The sequence below is a fragment of the Cucurbita pepo genome, chromosome LG17, assembly GCF_002806865.2.
Source record: "Cucurbita pepo subsp. pepo cultivar mu-cu-16 chromosome LG17, ASM280686v2, whole genome shotgun sequence".
Classification (NCBI taxonomy): Eukaryota; Viridiplantae; Streptophyta; class Magnoliopsida; order Cucurbitales; family Cucurbitaceae; genus Cucurbita; species Cucurbita pepo.
This window is the reverse complement of record NC_036654.1, coordinates 4,326,278-4,347,356: the sequence shown is the minus strand read 5'-3', so window position 1 is coordinate 4,347,356 and position 21,079 is coordinate 4,326,278. Positions and strand designations below refer to the sequence as shown.

Here is a 21,079-nt window from a genome sequence, read left to right as displayed (position 1 = left end):
TATGAACAGTATGGTATTACATTAGCAGGTTTTATGAACAGTATGGTATATTAGCACTAACTACTGAGCCCCTCAAGAAAATACTGTGTAGGAACAGGTGATGACTCCATTGAAAGCTAGATAAGCTTTCCGATGTTTAAATTGAACACATGGGTGCAACCTTCCGGCGAGATTGGTTCTTATCTCCCCTGCTGTTTTTCAACACTTCAGCATATTTCAACAACTCGGACTTCTCAGACTTGTCGGACTTGTCGGACTTGTCTGTTTCCTGACTTGAAGATCTATACAACGAATTGCTCGATCGGTCGCTGCCTGAAACAAATCTCTTGTTAATGTAGCCAACATCGCTGTTCCTTCTAAGGGAATCCTCAGTTTTTACGTCGTCTTCCTTTTGGCTATTCAACCTGTGAAAATCCATTGAACGTCTTGATGAATTCTGAGATGGAGTTGTATATCCAGTACCATGTCCATCGGCCCGAGTAGCGTTGGTCCCAGTAGAATGACTTGAACTGTAACGTGGAGAATCAACATCTCCTACAGCTGCTGCAGATTTTTCTGCTAACAAAGCCGAGCTCTGTTGATTACTTTTTCCCCTCAACAGACTCCTGAGTTTACTCATGAATTTGATTTTGTTTGAACTTGGTTTGGCTGTTAACCGAGAATCAACAGCTGAATAATCCAAATCTCCAGGATCGGTATGAGAGGAAGCTTGCGAGGATGACCACTGATCTGAATCAAAATCCGTAAGATTAATGCTCTTCCCTTCAATTCCTTCTGTATTTGCGTATTTGAGTATGAGCTTCTTCGCTTTATGCTCGGATTTGGGACTTAATGTTTTGCTTAGGTCTCTTGCTGCTGTTTTCCCTGCTGCAGGCTGAAAATTCCGCAGTTCATATCTTAAGCAAGCATTAATCCAACGGAGATAGACTAGCTCTTCAACATCTGCACAACGGTGAGCTTGAAGCTGCTCGATTTCCTTCGTCAACGTCTCGTTTTCTTGTGCGAAACGGTCCCTTTCTTCTTTAAGTGATTCTTTCTGCATAAATTAGATGGGCATTGCATTAAATTTTTCGTCACCATACAATTGTATAATGGTAAAAGAGCTATAGTAGCAATAAGAACATACTTCTTGGTCTTCCAAGATAGAATTTGCAAGGAACTGAGTAGCATCTAGTCTCCGACCGAGATCAGAATTTTCTTTTTGCAATCTCGAATTCGCCTTCTTTAGCTCCTCGATCTCTTTCTCCAAATCTTCAATATTTTGCAGCTTGATTTGGGCATTTTTAGTGCTTTCATTTATCTTACATTCTTGGTCAAGCAGCTTAGTAACTCTTTGCTGAAGATTTACGATCTGTTCCCTGTTCTGTTCTGCTTCATGTCTAAGTTTTTTCTTGAGAAACTTAATTGTTGTTCTTGCAGCCTCGAGGTCGGATGCTGATTTTGCTTGGTCGGAAACTTGTGATTCTAATCGTCGATTATCCGCCTGAAGGGACTCAATCTTCAGAGTGAAAAGTTTAGCCTCCATATTGTTAATCTTCAGCCTATTTTGGAGCTCCATGACAGCAGTTTCTTGCTCTTTCAGACCATAATACTCAAGTAGCTGAACCTCAAGATTTCTCTCCCTTTCTCGAAGCATTTTCACCTTGCTTTTCAGGTGTTTGATCTCATGTTCATATCCATCCGACTCGACCCTTTTATAAGCTTTCGGAGTTTCGATCCCCAACCTCAGTGCTCCAGCATTTTTCTTAGGAGAAAACCCAGCATTTGCTGCAGAAAGATCAAATTGCTTGACAAGTTCCTGAAACTCTGGGAGAAGCAACCCTTCTTCATCTACAATGTGATCATTTCCAGTGGAGAAACCAGCATTTGAATCATCACCATTGGCTTTCTGAATACACATTTCTTCCTGAGAAAGATATCAAACACAAAACATGAAGCCAGCTTATTATGTCTATAATCACAGACCAACATGCTGAAAACAAATCATCGCCTATGTCAATGGGTTTCGGGTTCATAACACAAAATTTGGTTTCTGAACTTCTTGAACATTCTAAGTTGTTCATATTACCAAAATTCAGCAAACTCACATAGGCATCAGCTGCAAGAATAATAGCATTAGAGGATGCTGCTGCTGTAGCTACCTTCATTGTTTGATCATCAAGTTTATGGCCTCTTCCTGTTCCCAACTCAACTTTATTATTACCCCATTCATCTGCTAAAAGCAAGTGAAATATATGATTCAAGAATATATTGATGAAGCATAAGAGATTGAATGGAAGAACCTGAAGAACTGGAGGAGGGAGGAGCCAGAGAAGGTCTTTTGTTCCTGATTCTAAAGCGGGAATACATAAAGCTAGCAAAAGAGATAGCCAGAACAACACCAAATTTGAACAACACAGGCTTCATTAAATCCGTCTTCTCCTCCATCATTGAATATGAAGAACGCTTGATTTAATATGAACTTGATGAACTGAATGACCAGAAGATATCATAGGTCGTCGTCTTCATCATCCTCCATCTGTATAAAACAAAAGAATGAATGAATACATCGGAAAATCCGCCGAAACCCATTTCAGATTCAGAAGAATCAGGCGAAATCAGTGGGGAGCTTACTTTGATTTTGTAACAGAAAAGCATTTGGGAACGCAAGAAATCAGTGGGGGAGTTATGCTTCGACGCTTGCCTGATCGCTACGGTATGTGTTTGTTATTGGGTGCTTTTTGGTTCGTGTCATAGGCTGATTAAACACGAAATCCCATCGTAGAAAATTCCAATACAGAATCCCTTTTTGCTTCCTTTATTCGTTTTCGTCGTCGTGGTCGTCGTCTTTAATGGTTATGTGATGGCGTGATGTTAACTTGAAGAAGGGTCTAACCCAGAAGGATTTGGTTGATGGAACAGGGGAAGAACAGGGGAAGAACAGGGAAGAACAGGGGAAGAAAGGGATCATAATGGATTCCTATTTGAGCAGTTGAATGAAAGGGGGGAATATGAGGAAGGAGATGGATTTTTTTTAGAGGGAAGTGCTTAATTTAGATGGGTTTTGTTTTTGGGATTTTTTTTTATCCATCTTTTTCTATAATCTTCAAATTCCCTAATTTTCCCTCCTTTTTCTGTTTGTTCTTCATTTTCTCCCTTTTTTTTTGGCAATAACAACAAATTTCCTCTCTATTTTCATTGGAAGGCTGTTATTAGATAAACATTCTTATTTTAGGATCTTGGTATCTAAATAATTGAAATATGTTCTTATTAATTTACATTAATATCGATAATATGAGATTTAAAGTTATAATATTTTGATCGATAATATATATCAAGAATAAATAGGGTAAACTATAACTAAATATTTGTTTAATTAAAAATTAAATTTATAAATATTGGGCTTTTCTTTCTTTTCTTATTATTATTATTTTTTCCTATGTGTTTAAAAAAAAAATAAAAAGAACAAATTTTAAATTTTATTTTTACTCTTTAAATTTTGTTTACGAATGCAACTGTATCGGATAAGAAAAGAAAATATAAATTTCAAAATAAATTAAATTATGAAAAAAGAAAACTTAATTTTTAAAAATAAAAAATAAAAAAGTCGAGGAAAAAAGAGAAGTTAACATTTGAATATCATTCCAAATACAAGTTGAGTACCACACAGCTTTATCATTGAGTAACGGGTTCGAATCAAAGTCGAGTCGACTAACCACTTGAACGCGTATGATTGAGTATCCCAACCCAAAAAACTGGTGGAGGTAACCACTTGAACCTTTATAATTGAGCATTTTGAATCAAAGACTTTTGATTGACCCAAAAAAGACAATCTCTCTCTCAGAATAACCAAAAAACAAATATAGCGTATTTACCTCGATAGAGAAAAACAAAAAATGACTTTTACTCAGATTTACGTGTAGATATGATATGTGGAAATCACTACGAGGGGAATAAGATTCGGATTACCTTGTCGATCGAATATGCCAAGGCAAGAATATTGTTTGAGATTCGAATCACTTCACAAGCAAGATCGATCATGTCTAGCTTGAATGATTCTTGTTGATCAAATATCTCAAGGCAAGAACACTTGATTGAGATTCGAATCACTCCACAAGCAAGATTGATTATATCGAGCTTGAATGATTCTACATGCAACCTAAACTATATAGAATTGGAAAGAAACTTAACCATTGGTTAAAGAATTGGTTAAAGAAAAGCACAAATGCTTCTTTTATATATTTTTCAAGTCTGCTTACAAATACAACATACATGACTTTATATAGCTTCAAAATCAAACTAAAGGCGTTACCAGAGTTGTAACATTCATATTTAATGGCCATAATTAACGCTGTGTAATTGTAACTAAAGTAAATAAAAAGTCTTAAATACATTAATGAAATACAATAACTCTAAATTATTCTAAATTGTAATCTACCCAAAATTTATATCACGAAACTTCATCCTTCTTCAATGTGGCATGAATTGAAATTTCTTTTGATAATTTCAACAATATTTTCTTCACATCTTCATTGAAGCATATTGTATGATTGATGTCTTTTGGTTCATATCATTCTTCACTTCTTCAAGAGAATTCGTCCTCGAATCTATTTGTGAAATTTTGCTGCAAAAAATAAGTTATGGAAATACGAAGGACCTCACAACACTCTCTCACGCGTATACACTCAAGGAATTTTAGTCCACTCTTTTTACACTCATTTACACAAATGAAGCTCTCATTCTCACCTCTCAAAATTTTAAATAGAGCAAAGATTGAATTTTGAACTCTGGGTTGATTAAAAAACTAAAAAGATATAAATAAATAAAAATCAAATTGAGAAGAAACGCAAAGAAAACATATATCCGATCTTGAGCCTGAAGCTCTGATACCAAATGATATGTTAAGGAATCACTACAAGGAGTGTAAGATTCGGATTACCTTGTTGATCGAATATCTCAAGGCAAGAACACTTGATTGAGATTCGAATCACTCCACAAGCAAGATCGATCATGTCCAGCTTCAATGACTCTTGTTGATCAAATATCTCGAACACTTGTTTGAGATTCGAATCACTCCACAAGCAAGATTGATCATGTCGAGCTTGAATGATTCTACATGCAATCTAAACTACATAGAATTGCAAAGAAACTTAGCCATTGGCTAAAGAAAAGCACAAATGCTTCTTTTACTATATTTTCCAAGTCTGCTCACAAATACAACATACATGGCTTTATATAGCCAACTATCGAAGGCATTCATACTCAATGGCCATAATTAACCATTATGTAATTGTAACCCAAAGTAAATAAAAAGTCTTAAAATACATTAATGAAATACAATAACTCTAAATTACTCTAAATTGTAATCCACCCAAAATTTATGTCATGAAACTTCATTATTCCTCAATGTGGCATGAATTGAAATATCTTTTGATAATTTCAACAATATTTTTTTCACATCTTCATTGAAGCATATTGTATGATTGATGTCTCTTGGTTTATATCAAAATAGATGTAGCAAATTTATCTGAACATAGTTGTCTCAATTTGTTACTATAAGTTATATCTTGGATCTTCATTTTCTTTTATCAACTTATATCTCAAATCTTCTTTTTCTTTTATTATAATTTCGTTTCTAGAAAAGCACAATAAGTTATAATAAGATCTACCCCGTAATTATTTAGCTTTGAGTTAGAAATTAAACATCAAGAATTTTATATTAGTTCTTAAAGAAATTATGTCAGGATTAGTAACTATTAAAAAAATTAAATAAATAAGAATCTACTAAATTTGGTGTAAGGGTAATTGTAAACAAAATTAAAGAAAAAAAAAGAGTAAATACAGAGAAAAGGAAAAGTTTGGAGATGGTTAAATTCTTTTTTTAAATTGTCTTTACGATCCAAGTAACATGAAATAATATTCACATAATGATATACATGATGATTATATGATAATGATGATGCATGATAACATAATGACGTAAGATATATGATGACGAAATGACTTAATATGATGATATTCCATATTAAGATGATGTGCATGTATTTATCATGATGATGTTAATGATGAACGTATGAAAGTAAATAAATGCATGTCACCTAGGGTAATGTGTGAATAATGTATAGGGTTGTGTCACAATAATTCAAAGATGAAAATTATAGGGATCTATTGCATATTGTGTGTTCATATACATTGGGTTACTTTCTCATTTATGATGATGAGAACGGACACGTACACTATGATGATGATCATCATCATGCCTCACATTATACTTGGGGTTTTGTTATCCTCTAGACGTCCAACTATGAACAAGTAGCCTGACTATGATGGGTCGAGAGGGTGCGAACCGCAAGGAGACTCACACTCACACGTGTGGATCGTGTGTAGGGAAGTACTACGCATCCAAAACAAATTTATTCAAAATTGAACACAACCCTAAAACCCAAAGTTAGCATTAAGTCTCGTCCTATCCTGAAATCCAACCTTAACATTAACTCTAAAACTCGTCCTTACCATTATCGTTGGTTAGCCAATGGACTCGAGGTACTGTTTGAGCTTAGATTAAGTCGATTTAATATGGCCCAAACAAGTTGACTCATCTTCAAAATGATGATCTATATCGAATTTAGTGAATAAATAATGGACTGAGCCAGTCAGCTTGGCTAATTAAGGATAATCTAGAGTACTCACCATTACACTTTGTTGAGGATAAGGAGTCTCACATGGGCTAATTAAGAATACGATCATGGATTTATAAGTAAGGAAATAAACCGTATCTCCAATAGTATGAAGCATTGTGGGAAAATCAAAAGTAAAGTCATGAGAGCTTATGCTTAAAGTAGACAATATCATACGGTTATAGAGGTATGTGATTCCTAACATGGTATTAGAGTCATGCCCTTAACTTAGTCGTGTCAATACAATCCTTAAGTGTCGAACAAAGAAGTTGCTAACCTTAAAAGTGGACAATATCATACCATTGTAAAGGTCCGTGGTTCCTACCATCACAAGTTGAACCTAGGCCACTATTTCGAGAGTGCCAGTTGCCACAATCAACAATGTGATTGTGTCCAAAAGAAAGTCATTGGAGACGATGTCTAATTTAAGTGGAGGAGAATTTTTGAAAGGGTTACCAAATTACAGTTGAAAGGGTTACCAAATTTGAAAATTTAAAGATATTTTTTAAATAAAATATTAACAATTTTGATGTCATTTGGAGTTTGATCCAACTTAAATGTTAGGGTTCAAGCTTAGTTAGCTTGGTCTACCATCAAAGGTTCAAATTGGATTCAAAACCAATGATTCCATACAACCCTAAAAACACCTCTCACTCACTAATTCTAAAAAGGGTGAACGTCCTACATGAGTAGAACCCATGTCGCTCACATGTCTTATGATTGAGTAATCCTAAGATCGGTGAAGGTCATACCACAAGTAGAACCCAGTTCACTGAATTCAAAGTCTACTACACCGTAGAACCACATACCTTTAATATTGAAATTGAAATACACTTTACATCACACCTTTAAGATAAAAGGTGAAGGGTTCTATTAAGAGTCGAACCCAGGTCGCCACTACACTATAGCACCACATACATTTATCATTGAATAACTTTAAAAGGTGGAGGGATCCAGGTCGCCACTAAACCATAGAACTAGACACAACTACTATACCATATAGGTCCTACCAAAAGTCAAACCCGTTGGATGCTAGATTCAAAGTCCAGAGTGCTAACAACTAAACCATAGAACCACAAATATTTAACTCTAAAAGGTGAAGGGTCCGGGAGAACCCTAGTGCTAACCACTACTACACTCTAGAGCCACAAATGTTTAACTCTAAAAGGTGAAGGGTCCGGGAGAGTGGAACCCCAGTTTTGCCACTATACCATAGAACCACACATTTATGGGGCAAAATCTGCTAACCAATATACTACCATAGAAGAGGTCCTATTGGGAGTTGAACCCAAACCCAAGTCGTTGGATTCAAAGTCCAAAGTGCTAACCACTACACCATAGAACCACAAATATTTATCATTGAGTAACTCTAAAAGGTGAATAGTCCTATCGAGAGTTGATACTAAGTCCAAGGGGACTCAAACCCAAGTCACTCTATTCAAAATCCAAAGTGTTAACCACTCCACCATAGAACCACACACATTTATCATTGAGTAACTCTAGAAAAGGTAAAGGTCCTACCAAGAATTAAACCCAAGTGCGCACTACACCATAGAACTACACACATTTGTCATTGAGTAACTCTAAAAGGTGAAGGTCCTACCGAGAGTGATTCAAAGTCCAGGGTGCTAACAAATATACCATAGAACCTTCCAGAGTGCTAACAACTATACCATAGAACCACACGCCTTTATCATTGAGTAACTCTAAAAGGTGAAAATCCTAGAGTCGAACCTAGGCCGTTAGATTCAAAGTCTAGAGTGCTAACCAAAAGGTGATAGTCCAACCGAATTCGAACCCAGGTCGCTGGATTGAAAGTCTATGTCCTAAGGAAATATTCACCCACGAGCATTTCAATTTTTATTGGATTTATAAATTTGGGTCGATCAGATAAAAGACTAGATAAAAAAAAGAAAAGGCAAGACAAAATAAAGATTTATTATAACTTAATAATAAAAAGAAAAAAAATAACAAAATGAGATTCAACACGATAGAACCACACACCTGTATCATTGAGTAACTCTAAAAGATGAAGGTCTTAGAGTTGAACCACTGGATTCAAAGTTGAAAGTACTTATCACTCCACACCACTACTCTAAAGGTGAAAGTCCTACTAAGAGTCAAACCCAAGTCGCCGGATTCAAAGTCGAACCATACACCTTTATTATTGGTGAAATGTGATACCAACGAAAATGATGTCTTTTAACTTTTACATAAGGTTTAAGGGTCTTTTTCAAGTTTTTTAAAAAAGAATTAAAGAGTATTAATGAAACTTTTGAAAGTTTCAAGTGTATTCTTTAAACAGGAAAATAATTAAGAAAAAAAGTTGTTATGATCTATGTCTCGGATTTGAAATTTGGATTCGACACCTGATGACATGACATGATCACACTATCTATGAGAATCTCAATAGTTCTATCATTCAAGGGTAAGGAACAATTATCTTCAATTCGAATGGTAGGCTGTATCTCACCTGTATGGAAGTCGAAATCGCTAATAATCGATGGTCAGCCATTCGGTGGAGAATTCAAATTTTGTTAAGTATGAGTTCATCTACGTAATCGACAACTATGAGATCCCACCTTGGTTGGAGAGGGAACGAAACCCTCCTTATAAGGGTGTAGAAACCTCTCTAGTAGACATGTTTTAAAATTTTGAGGAGAAGTCTAGAAGAGAAAGTCCAAGGAGGACAATATTTACTAGCTGTGGGCTTGGTCTGTTACAAATGGCATCAAAGCCAGACATCGGGCAGTGTGCCAGTGAGAACGTTGGACCCCAAGGGGTGGATTCCGAGATCCCACATCCCTTGGAGAAGGGAATGAAGTACTCTTTACAAGGGTGTGGAAGCCTCTTAAACACATTTTAAAACGAAGCTTAGAAGAAAAAACTCAAAAAAGACAATATCCACTAACGATGACTTACCGAACTTATAAACCCACACAGTTGACCTTTAAACATTTATTCTTATTCAATGGAAAACCAGGCCAAGTCCAAGTCAACTGCTAAAACATAATGATGCAGATGTTTGGGTAGATATTCTCTGTCCACTGTCTATATTCAAATAGATGGCCAAGTCCAAAGTCAACTGCTAAAACATAAGCAAACCATTTAGATTGATTTGCAACAATATACCTTCAGTTTATGCTGACAACCAATCAGAATTCATATCTGCACCAAATCTGAGAGAAACTCCTAAGACAGATGATGAACACAAGAACAAGATGCTTACTGGTTTCTCTAGCTCTTGTACTAGCTGTTCAAGCTCAAGATCAATCAGGTAAATCCTGTTCTTCATATCACTACAAAATCTGCATAAACATTCTTTAAACTCTCTTTGGCTCATATAATCTCTCAGGTTTTATAAGCTTGGATTGTGGATTACCAGCAAACTCAAGATACAAAGAATCAAAGACAAACATAAACTACATGTCAGATGCAGCTTACATAAACAGTGGTGAAAGCCAGAGCATAAACTCAACATTCAAAAGCTTATTTGATAGACAACTACAGTCCCTTAGAAGCTTTCCTCAAGGCATCAGGAACTGCTACAATATTAGCAATATTATCAGTGAAAGGAAGTACTTGATTCGAGCAAGCTTCTTGTATGGAAATTATGATGGGTTGAGTAGCTTACCAATCTTTGAACTCTACTTTGGAGATAGCTTGTGGGTTAAAGTGGAGAATTTGTTTGAATATGTTGAGACCTACAAAGAAATTATACATATTCCATCAGCAAATAGAGTGCAAATCTGTTTGATTAATACAGGAAATGGAACACCTTTCATCTCTGCTTTGGAGTTTAGACCTTTACCTCATGAATCTTACCCAATTCAGTTTGGATCCTTCTTGAATTTTGTTCGTTTGGACATGGGGTCAGTAACGAATGTATCATACAGGTGAGTTCTTATTGATTCATCAACTTTGCTAGCTATTGTGCATCGATTGGAGAGAGGAACGAGTGCTAGCGAGGATGCTGGGTTCTGAATGGGGTGGATTGTTAGATCCCACATCAATTGGAGAGATGAACGAGTGTCAGTGAGAACGCTGGGCCCAAAAGAGGGTGGATTGTGAGATCCCACATCGGTTGGAGAGGAGAACGAAACATTGTTTATAAGGGTGTGGAAACCTCTCTCTAGCAGACGCGTTTTAAAAACCTTGAGAGGAGGCCCAGAAGGAAAAACTCAAAGAGGAGGTTGAGCCTTGAAAGGAGGGTGGATTGTGAGATCCCATATCGGTTGGAGAGGGGAACGAATCATTCTTTATAAGAGTATGGAAACCTCTCCTTAGTAAACGCGTTTTAAAAACTTTGAGGTGAGCCTGAAAGGGAAAACCCAAAGAGGATATATCTACTAGTGGTGGGCTTGGGCAACCTCTCCCTATCAGATGCGTTTTAAAAACCCTCCCCTCAAGGTAAAGCTCAAAGAAGACAATATGTGCTAGCGGTGGGCTTGGACTGTTACAAACGGTATCAGAGTCAGGTTCCAGGCGATGTGCCAATAAGGAAGCTGAGCCTCAAAGGGGGGTGGATTGTGAGATCTCACATCGATTGGGGAGGAGAACGAAACATTTTTTATGAGGGTGTGGAAACCTCTCCGTAGTAGATGCAGTTTAAAAACCTTGAAGGTAAGCCCAAAAGGGAAAGCTCAAAGAGTACAATACCAGCTAATGGTGGGCTTGAGCTATTACAAATAGTATCAGAGTCAGGTTTTGGGCAATGTGCCAACAAGGAGGCTAAGCCTTGAAGGGGGTAGATGGTGAGATCCTATATCGGCTGGGGAGGAAAACGAACATTCTTTATAAGAGGTGAAAGCATTTTAAAAAGTTTGAGGGAAAGCTAAAAGAGAAATATCGGCTAGCGGTGGGCTTAGGCTATTACCTTTCTTCTTTTAGAGTCTGTGCCATCGTTTCAGGTACCCTTACGATGTTTTCGATCGAATTTGGAGTCCTTTCAATGGCCAGAACTTCAGACAATTAAATACCTCTCATACTATAGATGCCAAGGACCACACCCTGCATCATCCAGCAGCCATTGTCATGGGAACTGCCATAACCCCAAAGAATGCAACTCAATCTATTGAACTTTGGTGGGAATCAGATGATGAAAATACTCAGTATTATATATATCTTCACTTTGCTGAGTTAGTAGAGCTTCAACCTAAACAATTCAGAGGCTTCAACATCAGTCATAATGGGGAATATTGGAGTGGACCTATTGTTCCTGATTACTTGTATACAAGCAGCATTTATAGCACTAAACCATTGGGATTCCCTCAAAAGCAACACAAATTTTCATTCTTTCGAACTGAGAATTCAACACTTCCTCCAATCATCAATGGATTAGAAGTTTATTACCAAATTCAAGTCTCAGAATTAGAATCAGATCAAGGAGATGGTACGTTGATTTAACTTTCTGGGGTACTGAAATTTGAACTTGTTTGATGATTTCATGAATGGGTTGTACTGAATATAGTGGATGCAATGAGGAAAATAAAGTCAATTTATGGAGTGATGAAAGATTGGGAAGGAGATCCATGTATCCCCAGAGCATATCCTTGGAGTGGTGTAGGTTGTACCAATGAGTCAATCCCAAGAATCACATCACTGTGAGTAGCATGCTTTGTTTACAAAGTTACCTTATCGTTTAAGTTTTCTATCCAACAGAACATGTTGAGATGAATGAACTGATATCAATCTTGCAGGAACTTGTCATCAAGTGGTTTGACAGGTGACATATCTCCTGATATCTCTGATCTAACAGCCTTAGAAACTCTGTAAGTATCTCTCCTTTAAATGATAACTAAACTGGAATCTTCATTGTTTATGAGATCCCACAACGGTTGGGGAGGAGACCGAAGCATTCTTTATAAGGGTGTGGAAACCTCTCCCTAGTAAATGCGTTTTAAAAACCTTGAGGGGAAGCCAAAAGAGGAAAATATATGCTAGCAGTGGGCTTCAGACATTACAAATGGTATAAGAACTAGACACCAAGCGATGTACCAACGAGGAGGCTGAGCCCCAAAGGGGGTGGACAGTCTTGTGACAGTGAGGACACTAGGCCCCGAAGGGGGTGGATTGTGAGATCCCACATCAGTTGGAGAGGAGAACGAAGCATTTTTTATAAGGGTGTGGAAATCTCTCCCTAGCAGACGCATTTTAAAATCCTTACGGGGAAGCCCAAAAAAGAAAGCCCAAAAGAACAATATCTACTAGCAGTAGGCTTGGGATGTTACAAATAATATCAGAGCCAGACACCAAGCGAGGTGGCAGCGAGGAGGTTGAGCTCCGAAGGGGGATAGACACGAGGCAGTGTAACAGCGAGGACGTTGAGCCCTAAAGGGGGGTGGATTGTGAGATCTCACATCGGTTGGGAAGGAGAACAAAGCATTCTTTATATAAGCATGTGGAGACCTATCCCTAGCAGACGCTTTTTAAAAACCTTAAAGGGGAAGATCGAGATGAAAAACTCAAAAAGGACAATATCTACTTGCAATAGGTTTGGGCCGTTACATTATAATCTTAAAACCAATTACAACAAATTGAGTTTGAATCTCAGGGACTTGTCAAACAACAGTTTAACAGGAGAACTGCCAGATGCTCTATCAAAACTGTCAAACCTCAAAGTTCTGTAAGTTACTTCAGCTGAAAAAAAGTCAAAGAACCAAGCAGTTTGTCGGATGATTGAAATTCTTTTGTCTATTCCCAGAAACTTGGAGAACAACAATCTCTCATGTCCACTTCCACCTGAACTCATAAGAAGATTCAATGATAGCTCACTATCATTACGGTCTCTTTCTTGGAACATCATAACTTACAAATAATTTTCAATTCAAAACCGTAAGTCTAACATGTCAGCTTATGAAAATCTAATCATGACAGCATGAAAGGTAATCCAAATCTAGAAGCAAATTCTTTAGTTCAATGCACTGGAAAGCAGGAAGAGGAGAAACATAAGGAGAAGAACAAGTTCATCATTCCAGTAGTAGCATCGGTCGGAGGCGTGCTTGCCATTGCCGCCATTGCAGGGGCTGTCTTTTGTATAGCTAGAACTAAAAGGAAAGAACAAGATAAAGAGGTCTTGGAGGTTGGTAGCAGTTCATTGGAAACTAGAAGGCAGCAGTTTACTTATTCTGAAGTTGTGAAAATGACCAACAATTTTGAGAAGATTCTTGGTAGAGGTAGCTTTGGAGCGGTTTACAATGGGTTGGTTGATGATATTCAAGTGGCTGTGAAGATGGTAGCTCCATCAGCAATACAAGGCAACGATCAATTTAAAGCAGAGGAGTGTACTATTTGGATATTCTCATAAAAAAGTTAGCTCACAGTTGTTTATAAGACTAAAAAGATGCTACTTTTTCATGCAGGTTACCACACTTCTTAGTGTTCACCACAGGAACTTGACAAGCCTTGTAGGGTACTTGAACGAAGGAACTCACCTTGGCCTCGTTTATGAGTATATGGCCAACGGGAGCTTAGGACAGTGCCTTTCTGGTAAGCTTCCTGCATTTACCAAAGATTTGAAACAAGTTGTATTGAAAATCTTAGATCCATTTCAGTTTAAAAGAATGAAAATTTGAGGTTTTCTACTTGCTTTTCATTGAATATGCAGAGATGGGTTCAGGAGTCATGAGTTGGGAAGATAGACTACGAATAGCTATGGATGCAGCTGAAGGTGTGATCAGTTTTCATTCAAACATCTTCACAAACGGTGTAATAGATCAAGCTCACCGCTAGCAGATATTGTCCGTTTTGGCTCGTTATGTATTGCTAGGGAGAGGTTTCCAGATATTGTCCTCCTCCTCCTCCTCCTCCTCCTCCTCCTCCTCCTCTCTCTACAATAGTATAATATTGTCCACTTTGAACATAAACTCAGTTCATGAATTTCTTCGTAAGTAAGGAATACATCTCCATTTGGTACGAGGCCTTTATACTTAAAAGTGAACAATATTATATCATTGTAGAAGCCCTTATAACTCAGTGGTAGAGCATCAATCTTGTATACTGAAGGTCTGTAGTTCAATCCTACCTAGGGTCAAAAACATTTTGTGAAATTTCTAGTGTATTCGTAAGTATATCATAAATTTTAAAAAGTGGTTGATCTCGTTGGTATGAGACCTTTATATTCAAAGTGGATAATATGATACTATTGTAGAAGCCCTTATAGCTCAGTGGTAGAGCGTCAGTCTTGTAAACTGAAAGTCTGTAGTTCAATCCTGCATGGGGGCAAAAACATTTTAAACATTTTGTGAAATTTTTAGTGTATATCATAAATTTCATAAAGTGGTTCATCATGAGGTTACAAGGAAGGAATACATCTTCGTTGATATGAGGTTTTTATATTCCAAGTAGATAATACAATACCATTGCAAATGCCCTTATAGCTCAGTGGTAGAGCGTCAGTCTTGTAAACTGAAGGTCCGTAGTTCAAACCTGCGTGGGGGCAAAAAAAAATATATTTTTGTGAAATTTCTAGTATATTCGTAATATCATAAATTTTATTAAGGAATACATCTCAAAGTAGACAATATCATATCATTATTGTAGAGGGTTATGATTCCTAACATGGTATAGTCATGTCCTGATCCTAGGTTTATAAGATTGATCGTGGGTTTATAAGTAAGGCCCTAATTAAGGTCCACGATAAGGCCCTAATTAAGGTCCACGATCGTGTGTTTATAAATGAGGAATACTAGGGTTTATAAGTAATATCTCGGAATACTAGGGTTCATAAGTAATATCTCGGAATACTATCTCTATTGGTATGAGACTTGATATATATTTTCCTATAGGTACCTTTTATCTAATAGATTAAGTGTGAAAAGTGACGTTTATAGCTTTTGGGTCAGCCAACCCGTCAAACCCGTCAAATCAATAAGTTAAACATAAATATCGTTCATCTCCTTTTCCCTGTCAAATCAATAAGTTAAACACAAACATCGTTCATCTCCTTTTCTAACTAAAAGAGAGCTCAATTGATAAAGACATATGTCATCGATCAAAAAGTTAAGAATTCAAGTCACTCGTACACGTTGAACTTGAACAAGAAAGCGTAAATAACTCATTACCGACTTGAATCCATTGGCTACAACACCTTAGATTTGAAAAATAAATTTGGCAGATACATATGCATCCAGAAAGAATGACCTCCAAATCTTCTTTTCCGGGGGGGGGAACAAAACAACCTACCCCGTATGAACCACCGCAAGACAAACCAATAAGAAATCAACACGTGTCCTTTGACAATTCATTTTAAAGACTTTTTCCTCAACAACACCCTATGTGATGTCTCCATTGGTTAGACAAAGTCAACTGTCGGAAAGCCTACAAAATAACAGTCCAATTAAATGGCCCAAAACAATAATAATTAAAAAACAATATCTTTTTTCTTTGCCCTCCTCTAAAGTTTGTTACTTTGGAATGGGACCCACATCCTTTATGACAAACCAAACCAAACCAAACCAAACCAAACCAAACCAATGAATGTTTAAATGCCCCAACCCCACAGATTAAGGGCACCCCCTCCTTCATTGCAACTCAAAGTGCCTAAATTTGGCAGATTCAAAACTTTATATTATTTTTATAACATATGATCGCATCATCAATATCAATTTGCATCCTTCCAATCAATGCTTGAATTCCCAAATATCTCCCTTTTTTGGGTGTTTTTCTTTCGTGTTTGTTTGGTAGCATTAATGAGATACACAAACTATGATGCAAGTTCTTGGACTAATATAAACAAAAGAGCGGGTTCGAGGGTGGGATGATTAAAGTTGCGACATGAAGTGTTTCATACACATGATCTTATTGCAAGTCGATGGATAGATGATCATTTCAGGGAAAGCTAACTTGAGTTACGTTATCCCGAGAGGAGTCTTATGCCAAATTTTAGGGGTGTTCATGTGACTCTAGAAAGAACCAGACCAACTTGAACTACTTAACCCAAACCATAAAGAAGATTGGGGTGGGTTAGATTTTTTTCGAAAAAAATTTAGCTCGGTTTGTGCTTTGATATTCTTTTATCAGATTTCCGAAAATAGGGTTACAACCCAAACCTACCTACCCTACTTATTATTATGAAAATTAAGAATATTTTCATTTATAACCGTGGTGGGTTGTGACTTGTGAATGTTTGATATTTGAGCTATATGAGATTTTAGTTGTTAATATAATAGATATTTTAATCTGAATTTGACTGTGAACTCTATTTAGGTTACTCGGATCACCAACTTAACCATCCCGAAATTTTTGGTTGATCCAAAAGATTTCTCCAACCCAACCTACTCGTGTACACTCCTACCAAATTTGTTAGGTCGAAATAAAACTTCTGAAGAGATCGAAAATCTCCATGATCGTCGAACCTATGATATGTTAAAGTTAAGAGAAACCATAGTGGCAAGAGAGAGAGAGAGAGATGGTTTAATAGGAAGGCAAAAGGAAGCAGAAAGCATGTGGATAGCAATAAATATGGGATGATTCCCAAGAGCACGCTTTGGATTGAATCAAGGAGACCACACCACTGACTTTGGCTCTCATTTCCAAACAGAATGTTTCAAAAGCATTGGTAATAACACTTATAAAATTGAATCAAAACACATTACAATTCTTAATACAAAGTTAAAAGTTTGATTCTTTTTCAATTACATTCACTTTCAACTTAATCATATTGTTATTATTACTAACCTTTTCCCCTTCTGCTACTCACGAAAAGTTAAAACGCTTAATCAAAATCCATCATCGTTCTAAAACAACCAACTCTTTCACTTTCACTTTCAAGCCCATCGCTACCAAATATTGTCCTCTTTAGACGTGTCTGTTAGGGAGAGGTTTCCACACTCTTATAAAGAATGTTTTGTTCCCCTCTCTAACTAATGTGAGAGGAGTTTGTATTTGAATCTGTGTTAATATTGATTTTCGCTTGTTGGGTCTTCTTCAAATTTTGAAGTTCAATAACGAAAGACGTTAGTGGGTGATTCGGGAAGATTTACGAACTCTCGTGCTTGACAAACAAATGGAGTAAGGATTCTAATGATCTAAGTGAGTGATGAATTTATTGGTTTAATATTGAAGATTGAAACATGAAGAAGCAAAGTGAAGCTACAATATCAGTTCAGTTTTGGGGGAATTGGTTATGGGATAATGATGAAGATGATTGTATGGGAAAAGATGGGTTGAAAGAAAAAGCTAAGCTAGTTGAAGGGCAGTTCAAAGATTCAATCTTTTGCCCAAGATTCTCTAAAGCTTTGATCTGAGACTTCAAGAACTTGAGATAATTTGCAGCTTCATCAAGCATTGATGCAGTATCCATCTTGTTCCCACCAGGAACAAGCCTTTGCAATACCCTAATTCTTTCACTGATTCTCTCTCTCCTTTGCCTTGCTGCTACTGTTTGTGGGTCTGTTGAGATCCTCACGTTCTTCCTTTTGGGCTTTTCTATCCCTTCTACCCCCAAATTCACTGGCCTCAAGGCTGCTGCTCTGTATATCATTTCCTTCATCTGTGCTATGGCTTCTGGGTCTGGCTCTTGATCAATACATGATGATCCTGATGAACATGATTGCTGAAAGTTGATGTTTGATGAACTTGGTGGCTTTTCTGATCTGGGTTTCTTTGATTTTGGTTGATTTTGATCTGTTATGATCCTAAACCCTCCACTGTTTGAAGTTGAATCAGAGAGATTCTTGATGGTGTTGGAAAAAACAGAGTACTCTGTAGATTCTTGATGGGTTCTCTTTGTAGTTGCAGCATTGCTTCCAAAGTTCCATAAATTTGTGTAATCTGTTAAGATCATTGACACTGATCCATCATTATCTTCAACTGATGTGTCTGTGTTGCTATTTGTAGCTGAAAGCAAGCAGTCCAATGACTCGAGAGAGCACGGTGTAACCGACGTCGATTTACCGTCGTCGAATCCATAGGGCGCAATAGCATCCATGTCTTTGGATGTTGCAAAGCTTGTCAATGGAGGGCTGATTGGGAGATCTTGAACTGAGTTGAAGAAGTGAGAATTTGAATTGGATATCATGAACCTTTCTTCAACTCCTTGTTGGTAATTGCTCCAAAACGACACCGGCGACGTCATGTTTGTCGTGGCAACTCTCGACCCGTATCCATCCCGGTTCGAATAATCCATTACTACTTTCTCGTTTCTTGTTTCTTGTTTCTAAAGAAGAATTCACGAAACTTACCGAAAAAAAAAACCGATCTGTCGGGCTCGAGCTCGAGCTCTTTCCTTCAGCTCCTCCTTTTGTACATTCTTGACCAAATCTTTCCTAATTTGGAAAATGGTGAGGAAACTGAGACAAAGAGGAACAAAACACAGCTATTGCTTATGTCATTTTCTTGGCAACTAATGTTTGGAAATGGAAAGAGAAACTCCAAAAAAGTCTAAACATTCGAGCGATAATCAAAACATCACGAACAAGAACAAGAACAGGAACAAGAACACGAACAAGAACATAGAAAAACACGAGATTGTTGTACCTCGGATGGGAGAAGAAAGGTTTGGTTTTTAAAGAAGGGAGTGAAAAGAAAATAGTGGAAAGGGAAGGGGTATAAATGCAAAGAAAATATTGGTAATTGTACTTTGAAGATGCAAAAAATGTGCAAAAAGGAAAAATAATAAAATTAAATTAAAATAAACCGTTGACAGAAATATAATGCCTTTGGAAAAGATAAGCTTTTTTTTATTATTTTATTTATTTATTTATTTATTTATTTATTTATTTATGATTATTATTATTATTATTATTTGTCAGTTTGGTGGGAGAAGAATGAGATTTCAGTGATTCATTTTTTTATTCTAAACTATATTGGAAAATGGAATTTTCTTTTTAATATTATAATATTTTTGTTTTTCTATTTTTAAATTTCCAAAATTTTATTTTAAAAAAATAAAAATAAATAAATTTCAAATAAATATTTTAACCTGATTTGGGGTAAAGTTGTAATTTTGACAGACTAAAAGCATCTTTCTGCAAAATAAAATAAAATAAAATAAAATAATAATAATAAACTTTTTTGTATTAATCATAGCTTTAATCATAGCTTTAAGGCTAAATGATTCAGTAATTATTTCGAAATTTTGAGAGAAAAAAAAAAAAGAATTAATAATTATCTGGGTTATATCTGAAATAGAAACAAATTAGATGAATCTAGAATTGACCCCAAAAAAGTAAGTATATTAATTTTATTTCCCTTTTCTTTTGGAAATGTCAATAGCACCATAATGCCCTTGCCCATAGCTTTATTAATAATGGAAGGCTTTGTTCAAAATTAAGGTATGGAACTTCTAACTACTGGGCACGTTCTAAAATCGTGAGGCTGACAGCGATACGTAACAGGTTAAAATGTAGCGATGGGCTTGAGAGAGCGGTGTGCCAACAAGGACGCTGGACTGTAGAGAGGATGGATTGTGAGAGCCCACATTGATTGGAGAGAGAACAAAGCATTCCTTAACAGGGTATGGAAACATCTCCCTAATAAGCACGTTGGGTTGGGAACCATATTTAATTACTGTTTTGCTACCAGAATCGAAGTACGTTTTTGGATAAAAACTTGAAAATTAAAGGACTAAACTTGCTAATAACGACCCGGAAAATGTAACGAAATGGGGTAGATACAAGGTATGGAGGTGGGAGGTAGGTTGGGGGAAGAATTAATAACAAGTGGTGGGGGAATGATGAACATGAGAGTTGTTGCTGTTTGTTGTTCACAAATTAAGGGAAGAAAGTGAGAGAGGAGAGGATAAGAGACCCAAGTTGGTTAATTATTATTTATATTAAAAATTGTTCATCGTTCATCGTTCATCGTTCATCTTATCTCCCTGGTTTTATTGCTGCTTACATAATAGCTATGAGCACCCACCCACATGCTCCCCATAATCACTCACCTCATTCAATACCCTATTGTGTTCGTTTGAATTCAAGTCGTTCGTGTGAGTTACAAGTTTGTCGAAATAGGGTCGATTTCAAGAACTTTTGGTTAAGAGCTTTTGGTTACCCTAAATCTGACTCGTAAGATAGATGTTCATGGAAGAAATTATATACCCATTTATGTTTTCTTCTTTCTAAGTTACTCGAGTAGTGAATTTGAGTAAGCGGTTTATGAGCTTATCTGATATAGGGTCGATTTCTTTAACCTAGTTGTGTTAAATCTAGCTCTTGTGATTGGAGGATTAACGCACGAACACACTTAACTTGTAGCATGATTCCTTAAGAAAAACATTTTTACTTTTTTATTAAAATTTGGCAAATTCGACCATCACATCAACGAGCTAAAAACATATATCATCAACCAAGAAATTAGATAATGGAATCCCCTCGTTCTTCGCTTTCCTTGTTATCAACTCCTTAACCCTAATTTCACAATATCCAACTCGTCATCAGCTACGTGTCGTTCTAAGATTCGAGATTTTACTCGTTTGCGTC

The 21,079-nt window shown here is 36.6% G+C and overlaps 3 protein-coding genes and 3 non-coding genes across 6 annotated transcripts; 3 read left to right on the top strand and 3 right to left on the bottom strand.

Annotated features, from left to right (window-relative positions):
- Positions 1 to 136: 136 nt before the first annotated feature.
- On the bottom strand, positions 137 to 3,162 carry LOC111778769 (protein CHUP1, chloroplastic). The gene is made up of 5 exons (XM_023658745.1): positions 2,614 to 3,162; positions 2,283 to 2,518; positions 2,088 to 2,212; positions 1,127 to 1,906; positions 137 to 1,036 (listed from the first exon to the last, which is right to left on the bottom strand). The coding sequence occupies exons 2-5, from the start codon at positions 2,428 to 2,430 to the stop codon at positions 137 to 139; spliced, it is 1,953 nt and encodes a 650-aa protein (XP_023514513.1). The 5' UTR covers positions 2,431 to 2,518; positions 2,614 to 3,162.
- A 4,761-nt stretch (positions 3,163 to 7,923) lies between these two features.
- TRNAQ-UUG lies at positions 7,924 to 8,001 on the bottom strand. Its single transcript has one exon. It is a non-coding gene; the product is annotated as a tRNA-Gln (tRNA).
- Positions 8,002 to 9,860: 1,859 nt separating this feature from the next.
- LOC111778768 (putative leucine-rich repeat receptor-like protein kinase At2g19210) lies at positions 9,861 to 14,387 on the top strand. Its single transcript, XM_023658744.1, has 10 exons — positions 9,861 to 9,933; positions 10,012 to 10,552; positions 11,567 to 12,048; positions 12,127 to 12,259; positions 12,356 to 12,427; positions 13,210 to 13,281; positions 13,360 to 13,440; positions 13,533 to 13,937; positions 13,999 to 14,144; positions 14,263 to 14,387. The coding sequence occupies exons 1-10, from the start codon at positions 9,861 to 9,863 to the stop codon at positions 14,385 to 14,387; spliced, it is 2,130 nt and encodes a 709-aa protein (XP_023514512.1).
- A 420-nt stretch (positions 14,388 to 14,807) lies between these two features.
- Positions 14,808 to 14,879, top strand: TRNAT-UGU. Its single transcript has one exon. It is a non-coding gene; the product is annotated as a tRNA-Thr (tRNA).
- A 145-nt stretch (positions 14,880 to 15,024) lies between these two features.
- On the top strand, positions 15,025 to 15,096 carry TRNAT-UGU. The gene has a single exon. It is a non-coding gene; the product is annotated as a tRNA-Thr (tRNA).
- Positions 15,097 to 17,667: 2,571 nt separating this feature from the next.
- Positions 17,668 to 19,157, bottom strand: LOC111779066 (transcription factor bHLH87-like). The gene is made up of 2 exons (XM_023659123.1): positions 19,134 to 19,157; positions 17,668 to 18,922 (listed from the first exon to the last, which is right to left on the bottom strand). The coding sequence occupies exon 2, from the start codon at positions 18,781 to 18,783 to the stop codon at positions 17,761 to 17,763; it is 1,023 nt and encodes a 340-aa protein (XP_023514891.1). The 5' UTR covers positions 18,784 to 18,922; positions 19,134 to 19,157; the 3' UTR covers positions 17,668 to 17,760.
- Between the last annotated feature and the right edge of the window lie 1,922 nt (positions 19,158 to 21,079).

Coding starts and splice junctions, on each gene's coding strand:
- LOC111779066 (XM_023659123.1), bottom strand. CDS start 18,783: ATGGATTATTCGAACCGGGATGGATACGGGTCGAGAGTTGCCACGACA.
- LOC111778769 (XM_023658745.1), bottom strand. CDS start 2,430: ATGATGGAGGAGAAGACGGATTTAATGAAGCCTGTGTTGTTCAAATTT. Junction 2,213..2,282: donor TCCCTCCTCCAGTTCTTCAG/GTTCTTCCATTC, acceptor TGCTTTTAGCAG/ATGAATGGGGTAATAATAAA. Junction 1,907..2,087: donor TTCTTGCAGCTGATGCCTAT/GTGAGTTTGCTG, acceptor TATCTTTCTCAG/GAAGAAATGTGTATTCAGAA.
- LOC111778768 (XM_023658744.1), top strand. CDS start 9,861: ATGAACACAAGAACAAGATGCTTACTGGTTTCTCTAGCTCTTGTACTA. Junction 10,553..11,566: donor GTAACGAATGTATCATACAG/GTGAGTTCTTAT, acceptor CCATCGTTTCAG/GTACCCTTACGATGTTTTCG. Junction 13,282..13,359: donor CTGTCAAACCTCAAAGTTCT/GTAAGTTACTTC, acceptor GTCTATTCCCAG/AAACTTGGAGAACAACAATC.